Genomic DNA, 27,526 nt, shown 5'->3' with positions numbered 1-27,526 from the left:
GCTATTTTGAGTGCCTCTGTTCACAACTCTGTAATTGCCAGCTGTCTGTATAGGGTCATGTGTGGGACTGTCAGATGTGTGTGTGTGTATATAAGAACATGTGATGGCCAGGCAGGTGTGTGTGTGTGTGTGTGTATAAGAACATGTGATGGCCAGGCAGGTGTGTGTGTGTGTGTGTGTGTATAGCCATGTGATCGCTCGTCACGTGTGAATATTACCAAGTGATGGCTCATCAGGAATATGTGTTGGTCCATGTGTCGGCCAGCCAGGTGTGTGGACAGGGCCAGGTGTCGCTGGTCTCTGTCGATAATTTTGGTGTTGTTTGTGAGTACATCACCAGGCTGGTGGTGGTGGGCGAGGGCACCAGGCTGGTGGTGGTGGTGGGCGAGGGCACCAGGCTGGTGGTGGTGGTGGGCGAGGGCACCAGGCTGGTGGTGGTGGTGGGCGAGGGCACCAGGCTGGTGGTGGTGGTGGGCGAGGGCACCAGGCTGGTGGTGGTGGTGGGCGAGGGCACCAGGCTGGTGGTGGTGGTGGGCGAGGGCACCAGGCTGGTGGTGGTGGTGGGCGAGGGCACCAGGCTGGTGGTGGTGGTGGGCGAGGGCACCAGGCTGGTGGTGGTGGTGGGCGAGGGCACCAGGCTGGTGGTGGTGGTGGGCGAGGGCACCAGGCTGGTGGTGGTGGTGGGCGAGGGCACCAGGCTGGTGGTGGTGGTGGGCGAGGGCACCAGGCTGGTGGTGGTGGTGGGCGAGGGCACCAGGCTGGTGGTGGTGGGCGAGGGCACCAGGCTTGTGGTGGTGGTGGGCGAGGGCACCAGGCTGGTGCTGGTGCAGCAGTAAAGTTGCCCAACAGGTCACTCCAGCCCGTACAGCCCCGTCTGCCTCTCCACTTCCTCACAACCTTCTATCAAAACTCACGTAAAGCTTTACATTTACAAACTGTTTCTCATTCTCCAGTATTTGTGTTGGTTAACTGACAGCCGCCGGAGCCCAGAGCAACAGTCCCGTCTCTCCGGCTCATGTCAAGGATGAACTCTGGTATTGAACTTGGGTTCAATACCAGAGTTCACTGTCTCTGGTGGAGCACAGCGGTCATTTTCACACTGCCATTGACTGTTTACATTACTGAGGGCACTCTCTCAGCGGCACCTGGAGCCAGGGAATTAAGGCATCTATTGGATGTCAGGCATATATTTAAGATGTCTTCGTCAGCTGTCATATACCGACTTAATTATTTAACGTAAACAGCATCTGATGAACAATAACATCGCACACTGGGTACCAGAGTGAACATTGCAGAGATGACTGAGCAACAGGGAGCTGATCACGGTGGAATGAGCTACTGAGTGAGCTGATCACGGTGGAATGAGCTACTGAGTGAGCTGAGCACGGTGGAATGAGCTACTGAGTGAGCTGAGCACGGTGGAATGAGCTACTGAGTGAGCTGAGCACGGTGGAATGAGCTTCTGAGTGAGCTGAGCACAGTGGAATGAGCTACTGAGTGAGCTGAGCACAGTGGAATGAGCTAGTGAGTGAGCTGAGCATAGACGAATGAAGAACAAAGTGCTGACACATCTCATTCTACCGCGAGGTGCGGTAGAGCCCCCCCCCACACACACACACCTGCCTCTCCTCAACACACCCGCCTCTCCTCAACACACCTGCCTCTCCTCAACACACCCGCCTCTCCTCAACACACCCGCCTCTCCTCAACACACCTGCCTCTCCTCAACACACCCGCCTCTCCTCAACACACCTGCCTCTCCTCAACACACCCGCCTCTCCTCAACACACCTGCCTCTCCTCAACACACCTGCCTCTCCTCAACACACCCGCCTCTCCTCAACACACCTGCCTCTCCTCAACACACCTGCCTCTCCTCAACACACCTGCCTCTCCTCAACACACCTGCCTCTCCTCAACACACCCGCCTCTCCTCAACACACCTGCCTCTCCTCAACACACCTGCCTCTCCTCAACACACCTGCCTCTCCTCAACACACCCGCCTCTCCTCAACACACCTGCCTCTCGTGTTACTTACCTCCTGTAGAAGGCGGACGTCGTCTGGCCGATGGCGCCGGCCCGCTCTTTCTTGTCCATTACAAAATAATGTATCGTTTGAAGATCCCCGGATTCCCAAATTACGGAGCCCCCAGATTCCCAATTGCAAGCAACACCTGCAATTGCACTACAGAGCTATTGTGAAGCGGTCGTTAAGTTCTCAGCTACAGCCAACAGCAAACATCTCCCAACGACCAACATCTCTACCTCGGGGCATTACAAGAGGAACACACCCCTAGAACATTGCTAGTCCTTGAGTTGTGCGGTTAAGGGCAGTAGTGCTCCGAGGGCGACCCCGGGCGCCAGCACTCTCATACTGTTATATACAGTCTACCTTCTTGTGTCAGCAGTCTGTTGTAGCGTCACATTGTTCCAGGTAGACTGTTGTAGCGTCACACTGTTCTAGGCAGACTGTTGTAGCGTCACACTGTTCCAGGCAGACTGTTGTAGCGTCACACTGTTCCAGGCAGACTGAGGAGCGTCATACTGTTCCAGGCAGACTGTTGTAGCGTCACACTGTTCCAGGCAGACTGAGGAGCGTCACACTGTTCCAGGCAGACTGTTGTAGCGTCACATTGTTCCAGGCAGCCTGTTGTAGCGTCACATTGTTCCAGGCAGCCTGTTGTAGCGTCACACTGTTCCAGGCAGCCTGTTGTAGCGTCACACTGTTCCAGGCAGACTGAGGAGCGTCACACTGTTCCAGGCAGACTGTTGTAGCGTCACACTGTTCCAGGCAGACTGAGGAGCGTCACACTGCTCCAGGCAGCCTGTTGTAGCGTCACACTGCTCCAGGCTGACTGTTGTAGCGTCACATTGTTCCAGGCAGCCTGTTGTAGTGTCACACTGCTCCAGGCTGACTGTTGTAGCGTCACACTGTTCCAGGCAGACTGTTGTAGTGTCACACTGCTCCAGGCTGACTGTTGTAGCGTCACATTGTTCCAGGCAGACTGTTGTAGCGTCACACTGCTCCAGGCTGACTGTTGTAGCGTCACACTGTTCCAGGCAGACTGTTGTAGCGTCACATTGTTCCAGGCAGACTGTTGTAGCGTCACATTGTTCCAGGCAGCCTGTTGTAGCGTCACATTGTTCCAGGCAGACTGTTGTAGCGTCACATTGTTCCAGGCAGCCTGTTGTAGCGTCACATTGTTCCAGGCAGCCTGTTGTAGCGTCACATTGTTCCAGGCAGACTGTTGTAGCGTCACACTATTTCAGACTACTTAACAACCTGTCCTCCTAACAAGCACGTCTCATTTTGAACGTTATGATCTCCAACGTACAAATTACAAAGCACTATGAAAAATAACGGGTCACAAATATCCCCGTTTTCTATACATCGGTACGTTAAGGTTAGGTGGGTTGCTTGGGTTGGTGCGTGTCTGGTTAGGTTAGGGAAGTTGGATTGTGTACATGGGGTGCTAGGCAAGAGAAGAGGCGGACCCAGGAGCTGAGATGTGGCCGCAAGGCTACTGTATTGACCAGTCCAGCAACGAGGAGGAGGCCTGGTCGACGACCGGGCCGCGGGGTCGCTGAGCCCTGAAATCACCTCAAGGTAACCTCAAGGTAAGGCTGGCGAGCGGCGGCAATGTTGCCAAAATGTTGCAACTTTCTCTAGCATCATCTCTTTTTTTTTGTTATCTCCTAAACGTTTACGTCTCCTAAACGTTAACGTCTTGCAGACGTTTATTGTCGTGTCTTGCAAGATATCTTCAAACTCGGTACATGTGCTAGACGAATATTTAAAGTTCCTTTATTTCTGAATATGTCTTGATGACCTTAGCTGCTGGCACTGGCAGTTTGGCTCTCAACGTGGCTGTCATTGAGCGCATGTTATCAGCTGCTCAACACCGCCTGAGTTATGTCTCACGGCTACACAGTTCTCTCTCACTCCTTCACTGTTGTCTCTGACCGCTATACAGCTGTTTGCTCACTGCTACAGAATCGTTAGGTATATGAAGTGGGATATAAAGGAGGTTAATATAGGAACACAATAATAAACACGAAACAATGGATATAAATTCAGGAAAGACCTGGGTAAATACTGGCTTAGATACAACGTTTTCATTTATGGAGTAAATTATCTGGAAACATAATAGTGGTGAGATTACTGAGCTAATGGCAGCGTCCATTAGACATGAATAAAAATAATAAGACTGGGTGAATATAAATAGGAGATGCCTCATATGGGCCAATACATCTTTTGCAGTTCTCTAATTTTTCTGTGCATCAAGTAACAGTCGAGTTGATCAACGATCATCCTCATTATCTCTACACACAAAACAGTAGCCACGTAATCTTTAACGAAAAGTACTAATCAAATTCTCTCCCATATGACCACACAAGAGGCTGCATAATCTCAAGATGAAGATTAAGAACCTGTTGGGTCACTTTTTACCCCACACCCTCCCCTCCCTCCCTTCCCCAAAGGCTCATTAAAGAAAGGGTAAGTTTACCCTCAGCAGTTGACTAAGTATTATTATTACATGTCCAGGAATCCTTGTGCAGAAGAAAGGGGAGTTATGCTTGAAATCTTTTTCTTCAGCGTGTCAAATACCTCACGTGAAGCTGGATGGTCGTGTTCTATGATAATGTACTGGAGCCTTACGGTCCTCTCTACGTGAAAGTCTCCACGTTGGGTTGGCGACCATGTTAGACACACACATGCAGGGAAGGTTTAAAACTCACCTACCATCACACACCTGCTCCTCTTTACATACCTTGTCTCTAATTCACTCCTCTGTTTAGAATACTTGTGTCTCACTCACCCTCTGTTTAGAGTACTTGTGTCTCACTCACCCTCTGTCTAGAGTACTTGTGTCTCACTCACCCTCTGTTTAGAGTACTTGTGTCTCACTCACCCTCTGTTTAGAGTACTTGTGTCTCACTCACCCTCTGTCTAGAGTACTTGTGTCTCACTCACCCTCTGTCTAGAGTACTTGTGTCTCACTCACCCTCTGTTTAGAGTACTTGTGTCTCACTCACCCTCTGTCTAGAGTACTGGTGTCTCACTCACCCTCTGTCTAGAGTACTGGTGTCTCACTCACCCTCTGTCTAGAGTACTGGTGTCTCACTCACCCTCTGTCTAGAGTACTGGTGTCTCACTCACCCTCTGTCTAGAGTACTGGTGTCTCACTCACCCTCTGTTTAGAGTACTTGTGTCTCACTCACCCTCTGTTTAGAGTACTTGTGTCTCACTCACCCTCTGTCTAGAGTACTTGTGTCTCACTCACCCTCTGTCTAGAGTACTTGTGTCTCACTCACCCTCTGTCTAGAGTACTTGTGTCTCACTCACCCTCTGTCTAGAGTACTTGTGTCTCACTCACCCTCTGTCTAGAGTACTTGTGTCTTCCTCACCCTCTGTCTAGAGTACTTGTGTCTCACTCACCCTCTGTCTAGAGTACTTGTGTCTCCCTCACCCTCTGTCTAGAGTACTTGTGTCTCCCTCACCTTCCTGTCTAGAGTACTTGTGTTTCACTCACTCTCTGTTTAGAGTACTTGTGTCTCACTCACCCCCTGTCTAGAGTACTTGTGTCTCCCTCACCCTCTGTCTAGAGTACTGGTGTCTCACTCACCCTCTGTCTAGAGTACTGGTGTCTCACTCAACCTCTGTCTAGAGTACTTGTGTCTCACTCACCCTCTGTCTAGAGTACTTGTGTCTCCCTCACCCTCTGTCTAGAGTACTTGTGTCTCCCTCACCTTCCTGTCTAGAGTACTTGTGTTTCACTCACTCTCTGTTTAGAGTACTTGTGTCTCACTCACCCCCTGTCTAGAGTACTTGTGTCTCACTCACCCTCTGTCTAGAGTACTGGTGTCTCACTCACCCTCTGTCTAGAGTACTTGTGTCTCACTCACCCTCTGTCTAGAGTACTTGTGTCTCACTCACCCTCTGTTTAGAGTACTTGTGTCTCACTCACCCTCTGTCTAGAGTACTTGTGTCTCCCTCACCTTCCTGTCTAGAGTACTTGTGTTTCACTCACCCTCTGTCTAGAGTACTGGTGTCTCACTCACCCTCTGTCTAGAGTACTTGTGGCTCCCTCACCCTCTGTCTAGAGTACTTGTGGCTCCCTCACCCTCTGTCTAGAGTACTTGTGTCCCTATACTCTGGGTACTCGCAGACAAACGCCTTAGACCCCGTCTTGATGTAGTGGTCTAAAATGTGTGCTTAGTAGTACCCAGAACACAGGTTCGAATCTCCTCATGGCTCCTATACTTATTTTCTCAAACCAAACTTATTCCCCCCTCCCCCCCAAAAAAAACATCTTCGATTCCATCATCGCCTGTTGGTTTCTTGACATTTTCTTTTCTCTCCTTTATTCTCTCGCTTCCCTGTCTTCCTCTATTCTTGTGGCGTCTCCTTTTCGTAATATTTTTTTTTTTTCTCTCTCTCTCTCTCTCTCTCTCTCTCTCTCTCTCTCTCTCTCTCTCTCTCTCTCTCTCTCTCTCTCTCTCTCTCTAGGTGTTCCAGTGTACATTATCTACATATACCACCCCAGGTGAGTCACCTCGGTCGCAGGTGCGGACAGATGTGCCAGCTCGGCCGCAGGTGCGGACAGATGTGCCAGCTCGGCCGCAGGTACGCCCTGTTACTTGTTCACATCTTCCTCTTAACTTATTCATATCTTCCAGTAGCGTGTTATTATCTTAAACTTGTCAACATCTTTCTGTAACTTGTACACAAACTTGCTGTAGTATGTCAGTTTGTGCAGAGTAAATACATTCACAATCCATTCATGCTTCCATGTCTCAGGCAGTGTGACCACGATGCATCCTACTGTGTCTCTAGGCCTCTGGCTGGCCTGGGCTCCTAGTCCTCGCTGGGCTTAAGGCTAGACACCACTATGGCTAAACCATGACTAACCAGGACTATATGGTTATGTTACGATACTCAAAGCTAGTTGTCTGCTCCCCCCCCCCCTCCCACCCTCTTCCCGCCTTTTTACATGGGGAAATATATTGTTTTTTCCCAAAGTGGTTATTGCGTCACCTGTTACAAGTGACATATTGTATATGTTTGCTGGCTGTGGACACAGCTCCTTCCTTCATTATCCCAGGCACTGGCCAGCCCCTACTCTATAATATTATGTTCTTCACAGTTCATCGAAAATAATATTATTCTAACGATTATATTTTCCAATACTCGTGTGGCAACTTTTCTCCCACTTGTAAATGGTGTCGTCGCTTAATAACTAATTTTCCCAGGAATCAATCGTTTTTTTTTCCCGCTAAGAAAGCTTTTAGTTAGAGCTCTCAAGGAATTTGTGTGCGTGTGTTTGCGGTGTTTGTCGTCCGTGTGGGCGGTGACCAGCCCTTCGAGGCTCCGTATAGCGTGATAGTGGTGGCACCTGCGGCCTTGCTGACCCTCGCTGCTCACCCCAACAATCAATTATAAATCAGGTGGTGCCCAGGAGTCCTGCTGATTAACTCCGCCGCCCCCAGCTCGCCTGGCGACACCCGGCACCCCCTACACCACCAGCATTGCGGAGTCTCATATTGATTTTCTTCAAGCTTTGCTGTTCTTCTCCCTCACGATCCTCTATCTCATGAATGCTCTGTCTTGCTGTCATTAGAGTGAGAGTGTCTGACGGGGGTGTGATGGGTGGTGTGGCTGGAGGTCGTAGGAGCAGCGAGACAAATACCCTCACAGACTTGGTGTCCTGTTGTCTCGCGATGTTCCAAGTTCCCAGCTGTCCACCTGACGAATATTCTCAAAACCTATGTTACTGTACGTATATATATATATATATATATATATATATATATATATATATATATATATATATATATATATATATATATATATATATATATATATATATATATATATATATATATATTAAACCATATAACCTAACAGCCAATGGCCCAATTTGCCTAACAGTCAGAGAGATTTTCGCTATTTCCTAATATTTCTTCTCAAATTGGTTTATTTGAATGAATATAATTATATCAGGAACATGAATTACTGATTTAGTTATGTTAGATTATCTTAGGATAGGTTAGATTAGGAAGTTTAGGTTTGATAACATTTATTCGCAAGTTTAATGTAAATGTCTAAACATTTTATAATTTATTTTAATTTCGCCGAATATCATATCACCGCAACCACGTATGAGCTCAGGTGTCAACGGACGTCTTAGAAGAGTTCTATAAGAAGGACACTGTTTAAGGTAGCAATATTTACCAGCCTAAATGAGATGCTTTTAAGGTAACCGCATCTGGTTTGTTGAGATACAATTGTTATTTATCAAGGTAAGAACCACAGATACAATGAAGGTACATCTCAAGTTTACACTAAAACATGGAAGACGCCTCCACTGACTCCCGCAGCATCAAGTAAACATGGAAGACGCCTCCACTGACTCCCACAGCATCAAGTAAACAAAGAGGACGCCTCCACTGACTCCCACAGCATCAAGTAAACAAAGAGGACGCCTCCACTGACTCTTACAGCATCAAGTAAACAAAGAGGACGCCTCCACTGACTCCCACAGCATCAAGTAAACAAAGAGGACGCCTCCACTGACTCTTACAGCTTCAAGTAAACAAAAAGAACGCCTCCACTGACTCCCACAGCATCAAGTAAACAAAGAGGACGCCTCCACTGACTCTTACAGCATCAAGTAAACAAAAAGAACGCCTCCACTGACTCCCACACCATCAAGTAAACAAAGAGGACGCCTACACTGACTCCCACAGCTTTAAGTAAACATGGAAGACGCCTCCACTGACTCCCACAGCATCAAGTAAACATGGAAGACGCCTCCACTGACTCCCGCAGCATCAAGTAAACAAGAAGGACGCCTACACTGACTTCCACAGCATCAAGTAAACATGGAAGACGCCTCCACCGACTCCCACAGCTTCAAGTAAACAAAAAGAACGCCTCCACTGACTCCTACAGCATCAAGTAAACAAAAAGAACGCCTTCACTGACTCCCACAGCATCAAGTAAACAAGACGGACGCCTCCACTGACTCCCACAGCATCAAGTAAACAAGACGGACGCCTACACTGACTCCCACAGCATCAAGTAAACAAGAAGGACACCTACACTGACTCCCACAGCATCAAGTAAACAAGACGGACGCCTACACTGACTCCCACAGCATCAAGTAAACAAGACGGACGCCTCCACTGACTCCCACAGCATCAAGTAAACAAGACGGACGCCTACACTGACTCCCACAGCATCAACTAAACAAGAAGGACACCTACACTGACTCCCACAGCATCAAGTAAACAAGACGGACGCCTACACTGACTCCCACAGCATCAAGTAAACAAGACGGACGCCTCCACTGACTCCCACAGCATCAAGTAAACAAGACGGACGCCTACACTGACTCCCACAGCATCAACTAAACAAGAAGGACACCTACACTGACTCCCACAGCACGACTCACCAACGAGGCATTGTCCCGTTACAACCAGCGCCACCACAGAGAGAATGCAGCAACAAACAGCAGTCAACAGGGGAAGAGAGATAACAGGTATCAGTCCACAGGTAGAGATAAGGTCCACCAGTATTCACCGTGAGATAAGTTTCCTTAGTCACTCAGCAAATTAAGAGACAAAACATTCTCCCTGGGAAAATAAAACTAATCGTTTACTTTTGGGAAAAATGAATTACTCGATACTAAGAAAAAATGAGATATTTCAGGCATCGTGGAGAGGTAAGATCCATAAGCCACGGGTGGATGAAAGCCATCAAACACCGGGAAGAGGTAATTAAGACCCTTCAGCGAGCAGGGAGGGATAATTAACATCCATCAATGACAAGACTAGGGAGAGATAAGACCTGTCAACCTTTACGGGTTATTCATGCCCGTGCCACCTCTTGGGTGGCTTAATCTTCATCAATCAATCCATCAACCTTGAGGTAGAGATAAGACCCATCATCCAACTGGGAGAGATAGGATCAATCTGCCACACGCGAGAGATAAGGTGTCGTCTCCCCTCGGGGAGAGATAATACCTATTAACTTCCATCAAGATTCTTACGTTAAATGCACTAACAAAGTTTTGATAACTAAATGTTTAAGAAAGTATAGCAAATTTTCAAATAAAATTAAAAGTTTTTATTTTTGTTATTATTTTTATTTATTTTGTATTTATATATATACAAGAGTTGTTACATTCTTGTACAGCCACTAGCACACATAGCGTGTCGGGCAGGTCCTTAATCCTATGTTCCCCGGAATACGACCCGCCAAATCGTTTAACAACCAGGTACCCATTTTACTGTTGGGTAAACAGAGGCTACAGTTAAGGATTGACACCCAGTAAATCCTCCCCGGCCAGGATACGAACCCAGGACAAAGCGCTCTCCAAACGCCATGTGAGTGTCTTACCAACTACACCACGGAGACTACTAAGTTAACTTTTAATCGCAATGAATCCCACGAGGTTTTATTATGCGGCCTAAAGTATTATCAGTCTCAACCAGATTGCGGCTTGTGCCCTCCAGTACAGAGTCTCAACCAGCTCGTATTATGTAGTCTCGTCCAGTTAGTCTCAATCAGTTTGCATTATCTGACCTTCAATATCCCTAATCCACACCGTCGTGCACCTCGAGGCCAACAACTTACTCAAACTTGTCAGATGGACTCCACGTGACCTTCCGTTGACACAGGAAAGCACACACACACACTGAACTAAGAGAAACAAAAATAAGCATACGTGATACGTGCATAAAGTCTACGTACATGGCCTGCCACATTTCACTTACTGTTTTTGCCTAGGAACTTGTCACTGGCGACACCACCAACTACTATTACTACTACTATGTGCACTGCTGGCATTGAACGCACATAGTAGTAACACCCGGAAAATAGTCAGTGATATTCGAATGAATATTTTTAGCTGCTAAAGAAAACAGATTTGAAATTAAATTCCTTTGGATACCATCACATGTGGGCATCTCAAAGAAAGACACTGTTGATATGCTTGCAAAGACAGCCTGTAGAAAACAAGTAGTAGAAATTGTTATGGGTGTTTCATTAGTAGTGACAAAGAGAATACTTAAACAAATATCTAATGAAAATCCTACAAACCTAACAAATTCACAAAGACCTGAAAGTTGAAGAATTAGACATTATGATAGATATCGTGAGGAGACATTCACATACGGGACTAATAGAGCATGGACTCGTCAATGTGATGTTATAGTGGCCAGAATACGCCTGGGATATAGACGTATCTGGCAGCTTTCTCAAAACCCAAATTTCGAGTACACAATGTGTCAAGCTTTGTGAAAGTGTCGGAATACACCATGTGTGTCAATTTTGTGAAAGAGAAAACATGCACTCTCTTTAACATTATATTGTAGAATGTCCCATATTGACTGACTTTCGCTCTCCTGGGCTGAGGTATGCTGAACTCTGTAAATACTATATGAGTACTGGAAAACTTGATGATATATTGGACTTGTACCCAAGATTGAGCTTGTAATCTGATTGTAATGTATCAATTATACAATGTATGTGAGGTAACTATAACCTGTGCTTATAAAAGCATTTTAATCACCTTCAATGGTTAAGTGCTTGATAACACACAAGCTTCTATAGCAGCTATCTTATGCTATCAAAGTAAGAGATACATAAATGTATATATATATATATATATATATATATATATATATATATATATATATATATATATATATATATATATATATGTCGTATCTAGTAGCCAGAACGCACTTCTCAGCCTACTATGCAAGGCCCGATTTGCCTAATAAGCCATGTTTTCACGAATTAATTGTTTTTCGACTACCTAACCTACCTAACCTAACCTAACCTAACTTTTTCGGCTACCTAACCCAGCCTAACCTATAAAGATAGGTTAGGTTAGGTTAGGTAGGGTTGGTTAGGTTCGGTCATATATCTACGTTAATTTTAACTCCAATAACAAAAAATTGACCTCATACATAACGAAATGGGTAGCTTTCTCATTTCATAAGAAAAAAATCAGAGAAAATATATTAATTCAGGAAAACTTGGCTTATTAGGCAAATCTGGCATTGCATAGTAGGCTGAGAAGTGCGGTCTGGCTACTAGGTACGACATATATATATATATATATATATATATATATATATATATATATATATATATATATATATATATATATATATATATATATGTGAGAAAGCTGCATGAACAAGCAAGCCATATATCACTAAGAACTCTTTGACCCGGCCAGGATTCGAACCCATGCCGTTCAGGATCACCCTAAACGTACACAGTACCGTGACCACCGCACCAATGGTGCGGTAGACGATCATTGGTGCGGTGGTCACGGTACTGTGTACGTTTAAGGGTGATCCTTAAACTCAGACTGACGGTCCCCAGAACACACTCAGGCTGACGGGCCCTAGAACACACTCAGGCTGACAGTCCCCAGAACACACTCAGACTGACGGTCCCCAGAACACACTCAGGCTGACGGGCCCTAGAACACACTCAGGCTAACAGTCCCCAGAACACACTCAGGCTAACAGTCCCCAGAACACACTCAGGCTGACAGTCCCCAGAACACACTCAGACTGACGGTCCCCAGAACACACTCAGGCTGACAGTCCCCATAACACACTCAGGCTAACAGTCCCCAGAACACATTCAGGCTAACAGTCCCCAGAACACACTCAGGCTGACGGTCCCCAGAACACACTCAGGCTGACAGTCCCCAGAACACACTCAGACTGACGGTCCCCAGAACACACTCAGGCTAACAGTCCCCAGAACACACTCAGGCTAACAGTCCCCAGAACACACTCAGGTTAACAGTCCCCAGAACACACTCAGGCTGACAGTCCCCAGAACACACTCAGGCTGACAGTCCCAAGAACACACTCAGACTGACAGTCCCCAGAACACACTCAGGCTGACGGTCCCCAGAACACACTCAGACTGACGGTCCCCAGAACACACTCAGGCTAACAGTCCCCAGAACACACTCAGGCTAACAGTCCCCAGAACACACTCAGGTTAACACTCCCCAGAACACACTCAGGCTAACAGTCCCCAGAACACACTCAGGCTAACAGTCCCCAGAACACACTCAGGCTAACAGTCCCCAGAACACACTCAGGCTAACAGTCCCCAGAACACACTCAGGCTAACAGTCCCCAGAACACACTCAGGCTAACAGTCCCCAGAACACACTCAAGCTAACAGTTCCCAGAACACACTCAGGCTACCAGTCCCCAGAACACACTCAGGCTAACAGTCCCCAGAACACACTCAGGCTAACAGTCCCCAGAACACACTCAGGCTAACAGTCCCCAGAACACACTCAAGCTAACAGTCCCCAGAACACACTCAGACTGACGGTCTCCAGAACACACTCAGGCTACCAGTCACCAGAACACCACGAAACTGACAGTAAGCAGAACAGTGTGAGTAGTACTGAGGACTACGCCTACTCCGTGCTAGACATGACTACGCTAACACCGTGCTAGACAGGACTACAACACCACACTAGACATGAACACACCAACATTCTCAGTGAAGGGAGAGAGTATGACAGTGAGAGACACACATCAACATCACAGGTGATAAACAACAGCTGGCCCATGGAGGAGCACCTGGAGGAGCACCTGGAGGAGCACCTGGAGGAGCACCTGGAGGAGCACCCGGATGAGCACCTGGAGGAGCATCTGGAGGAGCACCTGGAGGAGCACCTGGAGGAGCACCCGGAGGAGCACCTGGAGGAGCACCTGGAGGAGCACCCGGAGGAGCACCTGGAGGAGCACCTGGAGGAGCACCTGGAGGAGCACCCGGAGGAGCACCTGGAGGAGCACCTGGAGGAGCACCTGGAGGAGCACCTGGAGGAGCACCTGGAGGAGCACCCGGAGGAGCACCTGCAGGAGCACCTGGAGGAGCACCTGGAGGAGCACCTGCAGGAGCACCTGGAGGAGCACCTGGAGGAGCACCCGGAGGAGCACCTGGAGGAGCACCTGGAGGAGCACCTGGAGGAGCACCTGGAGGAGCACCTGGAGGAGTACCTGTAGGAGCACCTGGAGGAGCACCTGCAGGAGCACCTGGAGGAGCACCTGGAGGAGCACCTGGAGGAGCACTTGGAGGAGTACCTTCAGTCCGAGGGGCTACATCATATGTTGTTGTGGTGTTAGGTGTGAGGGTGTGGGGTGGAGATTGGCATGGATGAGGGCGAGGTGTATGTGAGGAGGAGGAGGGGGGGGTGTATGAGAGGGGAAGGGGGGTTGGATGGGAGGGGCAGGGTAGTGGTGGTGTGGGTGTTGATGGGGAGGTGCTGTGGTTACAACACTGCCACACAATTGTCAACATATCCCAGGACTTGAAACTGCTGGGCCAGGCACCCGCAGAGTCATACCGAGTTGCACCTAACCTGACCCATCTTCAACCAAGGCATTTGGTGGGCTTTCCTGCGGCCGAGGAGTGACTGAAAGGAACGGACACTAATCTCTAATTTACCAGAATAGGAATCAAAGTACAATATTAGGTCCATCATGGTATTGCTTTTGTCTCAAGGAGCGTCGTGAGACGTCGATGGGTAAGGCCAGGTGGCAGCACTTGTACTCGGGTGAGTGAGAGAGAAAGAGAGAGAGAAGAGAGAGAGAGAGAGAGAGAGAGAGAGAGAGAGAGAGAGAGAGAGAGAGAGAGAGAGAGAGAGAGAGAGAGAGAGAGAGAGAGAGAGAGAGAGAGAGAGAGAGAAGAGAGAGAGAGAGAGAGAGAGCGTGGTAGCGGGAACAGTACCAACCTTGAGAAGACGATGGTCGGTGTCCAGCCTCGCTCTGCTCCACGCCCCAATGGCACGACACAGCTGCTGTTGCAGGTGGGGGACCCTTCACCTGATGAAGGTGCTGATGGTGACGGCCCTGCTGCTGCTGATGGTGAGGGCCCTGCTGTTGCTGATGATTGTTGACGGCTTAGCTGTTGCTGATGTTGATAGCCCAGCTGTTGCTCAGCTCAGATGGTGCTCAGGTGGTGATTGTGTTAGTCCAGCTTACTCTGATGGTGATGGTCCAGTTGCTACAGATGACACTGATGGCTTCCTATCTATTACACGTGTTGTTTGTGAGGTCCAACTGCTGTAGGTGGTAACAGTGGCACATTATTTTCTGCAGGTTGTAGTGGTGGTCCGACCACAGCAGGTTGTAGTGGTGGTCCGAACATTGCAGGTGGATATAGTGGTGGTCCGACCACTGCAGGTGGATATAGTGGTGGTCCGACCACTGCAGGTGGATATAGTGGTGGTCCGACCACTGCAGGTGGATATAGTGGTGGTCCGACCACTGCAGGTGGATATAGTGGTGGTCCGACCACTGCAGGTGGATATATTGGTGGTCTGAATGCTGCAAGTGGCTATGATAATTGGCCACGTTATGCAGGTTATGATAATGGCATCCCATCACCACCTGCAACAGCTGCGATGATACAGCACAGCTGATGCAGGTGGTGATGGCGTCTGCCCAGCTGTTATTGGGAGTGTTGGCTACTCCCCAGCTGTTGCAGGAGGAGGCAGGCCAGCTGGCGGCGGCGGCGGCACAGACGACAACGCAGGCGGCAGTGTTGGTGGTGGCGAAGGCATTTATTAGCTGATTTAAAAAGATTTGAGGGGTTTCTTCTCGTGTTCTCTATTACTGCCAAGTAACTTTGATTTACCCAGAATTCTTGTGGCGTTAATATGGGCGTTTGTCGTCGCGTCCTACGGCAAGATGCGCTCATGTTGAATACATCAGGAATGCGTCGCCTGGTGCCGGTAACTGGTTTTTTAATTTGATGTTGTAACTTAAAATCTTTGGAGTCTGGCTGTCTTTTGGCACCAACACACGTGTTTTAATGTCTATAAAAGCTGCTTCTAACTGGTTCCGAAGACGTTTCCATGGCCACAATGGAAATATTGTATTATCGTGGCGTTAGGTCTTCCATTCCTTAAGGCATGTCAGGGTTGGCCAGTGCGCAGCAGGTCGCTCTTAGTGGTAGACGGAGACCTCAGTATGTGTGTGTGTGTGTGTGTGTGTGCCCCGGGGGCGCCCACAGCCCCGCCTGCCTCCCTGCTGTACCGAAGACGCTGCAAATACTCTCCTCTTGTGTGTGGACGGCGAGTGAATAGTGGAAGGTGTCCACCGTTGACCACACGGCGTATTCCTTTACTCCTCACGCCGGCTGTTCAATAAGCGACACTTGGGTGACGAGCAAAGGATTACCATGTGCGTCCCGAGAGTAACTGTTTAGAGGAGTCGTTTGCAGCCCCATTATATTTCTCCCGGGGGCAGGAATGGGATGTCTAAATTTGGAATATTAGGTGTCCTCTTTGGAATAACAAACCACAGGCGTCATGGTTACCGGGACATGATCACTGGACGAGAAATGTATTGACATAATGGAAAGTGGGATAAGTGAAATGGACGACATGTCACTGGCGTATTATGAAGCGAGACTTATGATTGGACAGCCAGTGACTTCGTTATTAGAAATAGTAAACCGGGATCTCTACTATCTACTGAATACTGAGAGAATGAGTGGTGGCTGAGCACGAGGACCACGGGTCATACACGATAACAACAGTGTGTGGCTCACCCTTGAACCCTCTTCACACACCACACGGGTTTTAAAGCTTAATATGAAAACCAATAAAACCGTTTCTTGTCCATAACAAAAGGAATTAACTCTTATAATTAATAACAGTTTATATTATAATAAAGCTATTTTGGAACGAGAGGGGAGATAATCACTTAATCACCAGCAAACCCGGCCAGTAAGAACTATTAACAGCTACCGACCGTTGTCCGCGTTACTAGTGTCTATGCAATATAACAACGCAAGAATTATGCACTAGTCGTCAACATATGTTATCACAATGGTTATCAGAACCTGGGGTAAGTAGGGGTGGATGGGCGTGAAGGATGTACCTTCCCAATAATCTGATAGATGCAGAAAAGCTTGGAGCTGGGCCCCCCTGTGTCCAGTGTTGAAGACACCGCTATAAACACTACTTAAAGTCTTAAGGCCCTCCAAGGCTGCCCGACTTGACACGCTGAGTCTAAGACTTAAAGTTAACACATGTTTACCTCTACAACATGAGGTAAAACCCCTCCAGTCATGGAAGCTTCCCATTCTACACCAATGCTGTTCCTCTGCCACCAATCGCCCAGGTAGACAAGACCCTCTACTAGTCTACCAGTCCTCTACCAGACCAGGTCTTGTTGGGACAAGTGAAGCAATCTCCGCAGAGTTTTTTTGAGTATATTTCCTATAAAGACTGATGTGTGCTGACAGTCAAGAAGAGGGGCAGTAGCCACACTCAGGCAGCGCACCACTCTAAGAGTTATTTTAGTTACATGGTGCTTCCATAACAAGAGGAATTTTATCCCAGTCTAAGGTGGGGTCGACATCCAAGCTCACAGGAGTACAACACCGGCTCTCACAAATAGGCAAGAGACCAAGTAAAAACAGATAGAATAAAAAAATGAGCGAGAATATGCGCAAGAAACATTAATTTGGAAAACAGTGACAGATGTGCTGTAGAACCAAGAAAAGTTGACAGTGAGACACGATAACTATAGTGTTCAGTGCAGGCAGTGAGCGAGAGTGCATGTCGCAGAGAGGGGTTGCGGGAGGCAGGTGAGTGGGTGTGCCGAGCGCGTCCTACCCTCCTCACTGTGCGTACACTACCAAGAATACACCAAAACAACGTTCAGCTACGCGTCGTAGCGCAGGGGACACCGGAGGAGGACACGGGATGGAAGCCAACAGGTCGTGGAAGAGGAGGAGGAGGAGTAGGAGTCACAATCAAACATGATGAGGACGCCAAGAAGTCGTATAAGCACGGATAATGAAGTGTACAGCCAGCACAAGCAAAGGGAATAACGCTTATGGAGCGGCAGAAGCCCTGGAAGGAATGGCAGGAGCGGGAGGGAGGCGGTGGCGGGAGTGACGGAAGAGGCGGCGAGGGAAGCAAGGCAGGGGGCACCAGGGAGGATGGCAGGGGGCACCAGGGAGGATGGCAGGGGGCACCAGGGAGGATGGCAGGGGGCACCAGGATGGCAGGGGGCACCAGGGAGGATGGCAGGGGGCACCAGGATGGCAGGGGGCACCAGGGGGGATGGCAGGGGGCACCAGGATGGCAGGGGGGGGCACCAGGAAAGATGGCAGGGGGCACCAGGGAAGATAGCAGGGTCTCAGGACCTCACAGGGTACCAGGATAAATTTTGGGTCGTGCAGCAAGAGTTCTCTGGGAGTGATTTCTGCGAGTGTGAAAATAAAAAAAAGACTTAACTACGTAGAATGAGACTGAAAAATAGATAAAACTAGATAATATGAAGCAGACAAAGTGGATACAAGCACAGGGCGAGATACTCGCACCAGTAAGAGGCTTTGTGACCGTAAAGAAAACGAGGTGATAGAAGCGGAAGCATCAAGATGAAGGTGAGTGACAAGAAGGCTCTGAGGATATAAATGAGAGAGAGAGAGAGAGAGGAGGAGGAGGAGGAGAGCTGAGATAGTCTATCTAGAGAGCAGAAAGAGAGAGGAGAGGAGTGAGAGGAGGGGAAGGAAGGAGGCCCAGAGGAGGGGGGGTCGCAGGGAGGATGGGGCTGCGTTACACAAGTCCTCCTCACAGAAGCACATGTGGCCATGGCCGCTACTTTCCATCATGCACACGTGGTCCACCATAAACAGGTTGATCTGCAACTTCTCCGTGCACGTCCGCCTTATTGACGCATAAGCTGTGGGGGAGAGAAACGTCGCACGTTACATGACGCAGGTCACATATATGGTTCTTAAGCCTATGTTATTAATTATGTAACTTGACAGAAGAGCAAGTTATATATATATATATATATATATATATATATATATATATATATATATATATATATATATATATATATATATATATATATATGTATGTGCAACAATGATCACAAAAACACTGATCCAAGTATGTGGAAAAACCACATGTGAAAAATAGAGAATTCCTTGCAGTGGTCTTTTGTTCCTTTAGCTTATCTAATGGAGTCACATTATTCCCATTTCTCCATGGGCATGATGTGACTCCAACCGGTGGACAAGTAAAGGCAGCAGAATTATGAGTCAATAGATTATGAGGCTCTCTCTCTGCTGGACACTGGGCAGAGGCAAGGCTCCTCTTGATATACACCTGCGTACATATTTAAATGAAATTGTTCGCTACTATTACAAAAAAAAATCTATTGAATTGTTTTCAATTGCTGATTTAAATGCAATAATTATGTTTACATTAATGCAATCATTAAGATGGTTTATAATAATAACTTGAGCTGCTGTGCATTTAAATCCTCATCTGACCTTCTGCTGGATATATATTTTATTTTCTGGTTTAGGCCCTGGAAAGAGTGTTCACTCAATACAATTATCAAGTAAATAGGAAATCAGTTAATTTTTTATATCAATGATGAAGAGAAACATGGAGGGCTGACTTCATCTTTCTAGACTGCCAGAAAGGTATTGACACCGTGCCACACACAAGAGGAGGAGGACCTTATATGAACTTTACAAAACATGCTCTTGTAACGGGACGTGAAATGGTTGAGTAAAGACCTGGCGAGCTGGAGGTCAAGAGTTTCAGGTAATGGACAACAATTAGTGTGAAGGGAAGTGAACAGCGGGGCACCACAATTCATCTTTCCCATGATAAGATGGATTGCGGTAATTATCTTATCTTAGGTTAATTATTCCAATTATCTTGGAATAATTACTCCAAGATAATCACCGGACTGAGAAAGTGGTATCCTTTTTGTCGATGTTGTTTAGATGTGGTCACGACGGAGATGAATAAATGGTCTGAATAATGGCTACTAGAGTTCAACCCGAGCCGAGAGCAACGAGAGTGGCAGGGAGGAGGAGGAGGCAGCGGTAATGTCAGCACTCAATGACACAAAGGTAACTTGAATGCCGGAATCACACAAAAAGCTTTACGAGAAGTTATAACTCCAGGCCTCAACCCCACATTAACACACAAGAACTGCAGTGTGCTAACATTTCCGAGTGGATTTAATGTTTCAGTGGGCATTTAGGGTAAAGTTCAAGCTCGCAGTCTTCCACACTTGGGAGGGGGGAGGTTAGGGGTTAGGGGTGGAGGTTGGGGGAGTTAGGCAGGGGAGTCCTCTCTGAGGTAAGGTCACGCTTGCTAAACCTGCAACCACTCATTCTCCCGACCTTTACACCAGGACGTGTGATTTCCTTGTAGTGGTGTCATTACCGAGAGAGAGAGAGAGAGAGAGAGAGAGAGAGAGAGAGAGAGAGAGAGAGAGAGAGAGAGAGAGAGAGAGAGAGAGAGAGAGAGAGAGAGAGAGAGAGAGAGAGAGAGGGGAAGAGAGAGAGAGAGGGGAAGAGAGAGAGAGGGGAAGAGAGAGAGGGGAAGAGAGAGATAACAGATAATGTCATAGATAACAAATATAAAGATAAAATGTGATTAGCACTGGACTGTGACAGCTGGCACTGGACTGTGACAGCTGGCACTGGACTGTGACAGCTGGCACTGGACTGAGACAGCTGGCACTGGACTGTGACAGCTGGCACTGGACTGTGACAGCTGGCACTGGACTGAGACAGCTGGCACTGGACTGAGACAGCTGGCACTGGACTGAGACAGCTGGCACTGGACTGAGACAGCTGGCACTGGACTGTGACAGCTGGCACTGGACTGAGATAGCTGGCACTGGACTGAGACAGCTGGCACTGGACTGAGACAGCTGGCACTGGACTGTGACAGCTGGCACTGGACTGTGACAGCTGGCACTGGACTGTGACAGCTGGCACTGGACTGAGACAGCTGGCACTGGACTGAGACAGCTGGCACTGGACTGTGACAGCTGGCACTGGACTGAGACAGCTGGCACTGGACTGAGACAGCTGGCACTGGACTGTGACAGCTGGCACTGGACTGTGACAGCTGGCACTGGACTGTGACAGCTGGCACTGGACTGTGACAGCTGGCACTGGACTGAGACAGCTGGCACTGGACTGTGACAGCTGGCACTGGACTGTGACAGCTGGCACTGGACTGTGACAGCTGGCACTGGACTGAGACAGCTGGCACTGGACTGAGACAGCTGGCACTGGACTGAGACAGCTGGCACTGGACTGAGACAGCTGGCACTGGACTGTGACAGCTGGCACTGGACTGAGACAGCTGGCACTGGACTGTGACAGCTGGCACTGGACTGAGACAGCTGGCACTGGACTGAGACAGCTGGCACTGGACTGTGACAGCTGGCACTGGACTGAGACAGCTGGCACTGGACTGTGACAGCTGGCACTGGACTGTGACAGCTGGCACTGGACTGAGACAGCTGGCACTGGACTGAGACAGCTGGCACTGGACTGAGACAGCTGGCACTGGACTGAGACAGCTGGCACTGGACTGAGACAGCTGGCACTGGACTGTGACAGCTGGCACTGGACTGAGACAGCTGGCACTGGACTGAGACAGCTGGCACTGGACTGTGACAGCTGGCACTGGACTAAGACAGCTGGCACTGGACTGAGACAGCTGGCACTGGACTGAGACAGCTGGCACTGGACTGAGACAGCTGGCACTGGACTGTGACAGCTGGCACTGGACTGAGACAGCTGGCACTGGACTGAGACAGCTGGCACTGGACTGAGACAGCTGGCACTGGACTATGACAGCTGGCACTGGACTGAGACAGCTGGCACTGGACTGTGACAGCTGGCACTGGACTGAGACAGCTGGCACTGGACTGTGACAGCTGGCACTGGACTGAGACAGCTGGCACTGGACTGAGACAGCTGGCACTGGACTGTGACAGCTGGCACTGGACTGAGACAGCTGGCACTGGACTGAGACAGCTGGCACTGGACTGAGACAGCTGGCACTGGACTGAGACAGCTGGCCCTCTTAACGTCCCATCAACCAGCCTTAACCACTGACCCTGAACAGGCAACAGCCCGAGTCTAACAAGGCATGTTAACAAGCGGATAGTGGTGACCAAGAGAGGTGGGGATAGTAAGACATAGGGGCAAGAAAGAGGTAGGATAGGAAGACAAGGGCAAGAAAGTGAGGCGGATAGTCAGGGAGTGTCGGGAGGTGCCATTGATCGGGGGAGCCGCAGAGTGCCAGGTCTTCATCTTGTACACAGCATCCACGGGGCCTCCGTCTTTGGCATCTCTGTGTAGCCGGTTGGGCCCAGGGGTGTAAGGGCACAGCTGGGTGGCACAGGTGGTCTAGCTGGGTGGCATAGGTGTCATCTGACACCACCCAGGTGGTGCAGGTGGTGTATGTGTACACCTGAGAGGTATAGCACTCTCTGGCCACCATCACAGGAGCCATATGGGAAGTCTCAATGAGCCTGGCTTCACACACTCGCTAAACCGTCCTCATCTACCTACCCGTCCTCATCAACCAACCCGTCCTCATCAACCAGCCCGTCCTCATCAACCAGCCCGTCCTCACCAACCTACCCGTCCTCATCAACCAGCCCGTCCTCATCAACCAGCCCGTCCTCATCAACCAACCCGTCCTCATCAACCTACCCGTCCACGTCAACCAACCCGTCCTCATCAACCTACCCGTCCTCATCAACCAGCCCGTCCTCATCAACCTACCCGTCCTCATCAACCAGCCCGTCCTCATCAACCAGCCCGTCCTCATCAACCAACCCGTCCTCATCAACCTACCCGTCCTCATCAACCAGCCCGTCCTCATCAACCAGCCCGTCCTCATCAACCAACCCGTCCTCATCAACCAGCCCGTCCTCATCAACCAACCCGTCCTCATCAACCAACCCGTCCTCATCAACCAACCAACCCGTCCTCATCAACCAACCAACCCGTCCTCATCAACCAACCAACCCGTCCTCATCAACCAACCAACTTGACACCGTTGTGGTTCGAACAAAATTCGTCAGTGAAGCACTTGTTCCGGAAGTGTTCGAACGTCAACAGGTGTGAGTCGTATAAACCATTTTTTATTCATAAACAGGGGGCTTGGCGGGTACTTGGAATCACTTTTGGGTCTTTGTTTAGAGGACGGGCAACCCGTCCTCGACTCAAGTCCATTACATTCAGCGGTCAACCCCACAGACGCATTCATAAATTTTAACATGCTGTTCATTCAAAACGGGAATTTTCTCAAGTATAAATTAATATTATAATATATTAGCATATATAGACATAGGTTAGGTTAGGTGTTTAGGTTCTGTTGGCGATTATTTGTATTTGTAGTACGTGGGTGAAGCATTTATAGCGTTGTGATTCGAACAAAATTCGTCAGTGAAGCACTTGTTCCGGATATGTTCGAACGTCAGCAGTTGTGAGTCGTGTGTAAACCGCTTTTCATTCATAAACAGGGGGTTTGGCGGGTGCATGGAATCACTTTTGGGTCTTTGTTTGGAGGACGGGCTGTCTCAACTGATGATGTTCGACCCATCGCTGACGACCTCTGTTCGAACCTCAACGCTGTAAATGCTTCACCCACGTACTACAAATACAAATAATCGCCAACAGAACCTAAACACCTAACCTAACCTATCCTATGCCTATATATGCACAATATGCTAATATATTATTATATTAATTTATACTTGGGAAAATTCCCGTTTTGAATAAACAGCATGTTAAAATTTATGAATGCGTCTGTGGGGTTGACCGCTGGATGTAATGGACTTGAGTCGAGGACGGGTTGTGAGAGTCGTGTGTAAACAGTTTTTCATTCATAAACAGATGGTTTGCCGGCTGCATGTAATGGACTTTGGCCTTTGTTTATGAGGACGGGTTACAACCGGCCCGACCCCATTAACAAAGGCCAAATGCTTGTTAATCCAGCCGCCAAACACCTGGTTTATGAATGAAAAATGCTTTACACACACGAGTCACAACTGATGACCCATACAACTGTCTCGAGCAGTGCTTCAGTCACGTCCTCTGCTCCACTCCCACCTCTCTAAACAGCCCGTCCTCCAAACAAAGATCCAAAAGTGATTCCATGCACCCGCCAAACCCCCTGTTTATGAATGAAAAACGGTTTACACACGACTCACAACTGATTTCGTTCGAACACTTCCGGAACAAGTGCTTCACTGACGAGTTTTGTTCGAACCACTTCGCTATAAATGCTTCACCCACGTACTACAAATGCAAATAATCGCCAACCGAACCTAAACACCTAACCTAACCTAACCTATGCCTATATATGCACAATATGCTAATATATTATAATATTAATTTATATTTGAGAAAATTCTTGTTCTGAATGAACAGCATGTTAAAATTTATGAATGCGTCTGTGGGGGCGACCGCTGGATGTAATGGACTTGAGTCGAGGACGGGTTGGTCTAAATGCTTCACCCACGGACTGGTGAACAGAACCTAATCACCTAACCTTAGTTAGACCGAACTATTCATCCCATTCTAGAATGGATTATTATTTTAACTTACATTTGAGAAAATAAAATGTTGGAACACGCAGTCCATTAACATTAGGACGGAGGCCTGCTTGGGGTCGACAGCCGGTTGGACGTGCCCAAGCCTAAGGACAGGTTACCACCACAAGCAGTAACAGTGAGTGTATCACAGCTGGGTGCGGCAGTGAGGACCACTGCTGAGCTCTGAGACCTAACAGTGACGGAAGTTAAGAGTAGACAAGTGTCTGGAGATGTTGTAGCATGCCCCGGGGTGTTGTAGCGTGTCCTGGGATGTTGTAGCATGCCCCGGGGTGTTGTAGCGTGTCCTGGGATGTTGTAGCATGCCCCGGGGTGTTGTAGCGTGTCCTGGGATGTTGTAGCATGCCCCGGGGTGTTGTAGCGTGTCCTGGGATGTTGTAGCATGCCCGGGGTGTTGTAGCGTGTCCTGGGATGTTGTAGCATGCCCCGGGGTGTTGTAGCGTGTCCTGGGATGTTGTAGCATGCCCTGGGATGTTGTAGCGTGTCCTGGGATGTTGTAGCATGCTCCGGGGTGTAGTAGCGTGTCCTGGGATGTTGTAGCATGCCCCGGGGTGTTGTAGCGTCTCCTGGGATGTTGTAGCATGCCCCGGGGTGTAGTAGCGTGTCCTGGGATGTTGTAGCGTGTCCCGGGGTGTTGTAGCGTGTCCTGGGATGTTGTAGCATGCCCCGGGGTGTTGTAGCGTGTCCTGGGATGTTGTAGCGTCTCCTGGGATGTTGTAGCATGCCCCAGGGTGTTGTAGCGTGTCCTGGGATGTTGTAGCATGCCCTGGGATGTTGTAGCATGCCCCGGGGTGTTGTAGCGTGTCCTGGGATGTTGTAGCATGCCCTGGGATGTTGTAGCATGCCCCGGGGTGTTGTAGCGTGTCCTGGGATGTTGTAGCATGCCCCAGGGTGTTGTAGCGTGTCCTGGGATGTTGTAGCATGCCCCTGGGATGTTGTAGCATGCCCCGGGGTGTTGTAGCGTGTCCTGGCATGTTGTAGCATGCCCCGGGGTGTTGTAGCGTGTCCTGGGATGTTGTAGCATGCCCCGGGGTGTTGTAGCGTGTCCTGGCATGTTGTAGCATGCCCCGGGGTGTTGTATCGTGTCCTGGGATGTTGTAGTGTGTCCTGGGATGTTGTAGCATGCCCGGGGTGTTGTAGCGTGTCTAGGGATGTTGTAGCATGCCCCGGGGTGTTGTAGCGTGTCCTGGGATGTTGTAGCGTGTCCCGGGATGTTGTAGCCTGTCCTGGGATGTTGTAGCGTGTCCCGGGATGTTGTAGCGTGTCCTGGGATGTTGTAGCATGCCCCGGGGTGTTGTAGCGTGTCCTGGGATGTTGTAGCGTCTCCTGGGGTGTTGTAGCATGCCCCGGGGTGTTGTAGCGTGTCCTGGGGTGCTGTAGCATGTCCTGGGGTGTTGTAGTGTGTCCTGGGATGTGACAGCGTGCCCTGGGGGTGACAGCGTGCCATGGGGGGTAACAGCGTGCCCTGGGGGGTGACAGCGTGCCCTGGGGGAGCTGACAGCCTGGGGCAGAACTAGGACTATATACGCCAGACGCTCACACAGTCAACTTTCACGATGATTTGAGCTGATATTTCCCCTAATCCTAAGCTATGGTCTCCATGTTGGAAATAACCAACAGATTATTTTCCCTTAACTCCTAATGTTAATATTTACTAATAACACTAATACGTAGAATTAACAGCGTTAGCGTTTCCATAGTAAGGCAGAATTTAGTCAGAATCTTCCCAGCCGTCATGGCGCCAAGCGTCGATAGCAGACATGACGTCTCCCACACATGGTGGAGATATATAGAACTCAGTTAATTACTCTTTCTTTCTAAGATTATTGTTCATTATGAAATAAATAACCATTTCGCGTGCTTATGCGTGCTGAGCTCGAAGTAAAATATTACTGTGGCGTAAAATAATTACAAGTTGACCCTTCTCGTTCAATTTGTGGAATGTTAATTAGAACAATTTGCCTTACGAGAAAAGGTATTATTATCCAATATAATTATTGGTGGTGATAGTTCAAATATTACTCCTTCAGTTCCCCAAATAATTGATAGTAAACCGAATTGGTTTAAGTCCGGGATCGCTATGAGCGTCTCTGCGCATGCGTGATCGGGCGACGGTGCAGGAAGGAGGCGTCTCTCAAGCATAGCGCCCCGCCAGGGGTACACGTGCCTCTACACGCGGCAGCTATTGCCTCCAGATCACGTGGTCATACAGTGCTAGAAACTGTTCAATTACGCGTCTACAAAGATAGTCACGCCCCGCAATTACTCGTCTGCAGCAGTGAACGTCAGGGACTGGCAGACGTGATACTGGCAAGCCTTAATATTCCAACACGCCTACGTTATACATTGTAGTTTGATGCATCACTCTATAGTATATTTATGTGGGTAGCCTGTCGTTAGGATGTACGTAGATCACAAATACAACGTTAGTTTCATTTAACTATTTTCCAATTTCAGTGAATATTGGAATAATTTTCTAGCCTAGTCAAATGTTACTCAAATTTCCCCTGATTACAGCCGTGTAGGTGAGGAGGAACCAGGCCTTCCTTCCTCCACCTGCGGTGTTCACCACGGGTGTTTCTTCCTTATCGGGACCTTGTGATCACGACTACGAGTAGTGAGACGGGTTTAGTGGGGTCGTCTCACAGCCAAGACACAAATCACGTTTCGTAGAATATTTGACTATTATCATTATTAATTTTAGTATGTGTTTCCATGCATATAATGTTTAAGAGGAGTAATATAAGTCAATAATTTACTGCTCAGTACTCAATAAGTTTGCATGTATTATTTCTAAGAATTTATTAATATTTCATAGAATTTATCATTTATTATTTCATAATCTTTTAGAATCTACATTCGATTCAAGATTCTATAACCTTTACTAACCTCATTAATGAACTCGTGACGAACAACACTGGTTCCTAGATATATATATATATGAATTTCTAGTAATAACTCCAGTGTTGATGTTTGAGGCTTTTAGCTCTCAATTAATTATTATTACAGTCCATTCATTCGCTTTAAATGATTGTTAAATAAT

General features: G+C 48.4%; 4 protein-coding genes across 16 annotated transcripts in view; 2 read left to right on the top strand and 2 right to left on the bottom strand.

Moving 5' to 3' along the window:
• The window catches only part of qvr (protein quiver), a 435,902-nt gene that overhangs the window by 5,578 nt on the left and 402,798 nt on the right, over positions 1-27,526 (bottom strand). For all 13 annotated transcript variants that reach the window (XM_069337382.1, XM_069337579.1, XM_045765228.2 and 10 more), the window contains one exon: positions 14,796-18,765. In XM_069337382.1, coding sequence (XP_069193483.1) covers positions 18,545-18,765 — 221 coding nt within the window. In that variant the 3' untranslated portion in view covers positions 14,796-18,544. The remainder of the gene's footprint in view (positions 1-14,795; positions 18,766-27,526) is intronic.
• On the bottom strand, positions 2,778-12,339 carry LOC138363071 (uncharacterized). The gene is made up of 2 exons (XM_069321987.1): positions 12,304-12,339; positions 2,778-3,245 (listed from the first exon to the last, which is right to left on the bottom strand). Exons 1-2 carry the CDS (start codon positions 12,337-12,339, stop codon positions 2,778-2,780), a joined length of 504 nt encoding a protein of 167 aa, XP_069178088.1.
• Positions 13,630-14,067, top strand: LOC123754395 (histidine-rich glycoprotein-like). Its single transcript, XM_045736772.2, has one exon. It carries the CDS (start codon positions 13,630-13,632, stop codon positions 14,065-14,067), a length of 438 nt encoding a protein of 145 aa, XP_045592728.2.
• LOC138363070 (trophinin-like) lies at positions 14,808-15,485 on the top strand. Its single transcript, XM_069321970.1, has 2 exons — positions 14,808-14,928; positions 15,163-15,485. The coding sequence occupies exons 1-2, from the start codon at positions 14,808-14,810 to the stop codon at positions 15,483-15,485; spliced, it is 444 nt and encodes a 147-aa protein (XP_069178071.1).

The sequence above is a fragment of the Procambarus clarkii genome, chromosome 1, assembly GCF_040958095.1.
Source record: "Procambarus clarkii isolate CNS0578487 chromosome 1, FALCON_Pclarkii_2.0, whole genome shotgun sequence".
Lineage (NCBI taxonomy): Eukaryota > Metazoa > Arthropoda > Malacostraca > Decapoda > Cambaridae > Procambarus > Procambarus clarkii.
This window is presented reverse-complemented; position numbering and strand designations above follow the sequence as displayed.

Bases quoted from the DNA above. Each gene is read 5' to 3' on its own strand.
- LOC123754395 (XM_045736772.2), top strand. From the start codon at position 13,630: ATGGAGGAGCACCTGGAGGAGCACCTGGAGGAGCACCTGGAGGAGCAC.
- LOC138363070 (XM_069321970.1), top strand. From the start codon at position 14,808: ATGGTCGGTGTCCAGCCTCGCTCTGCTCCACGCCCCAATGGCACGACA. The intron at 14,929-15,162 runs GTGAGGGCCCTG...TATTTTCTGCAG, and splicing joins CGGCCCTGCTGCTGCTGATG to GTTGTAGTGGTGGTCCGACC.
- LOC138363071 (XM_069321987.1), bottom strand. From the start codon at position 12,339: ATGATCGTCTACCGCACCATTGGTGCGGTGGTCACG. The intron at 3,246-12,303 runs GTACTGTGTACG...ACGCTACAACAG, and splicing joins CCATTGGTGCGGTGGTCACG to TCTGCCTGGAACAATGTGAC.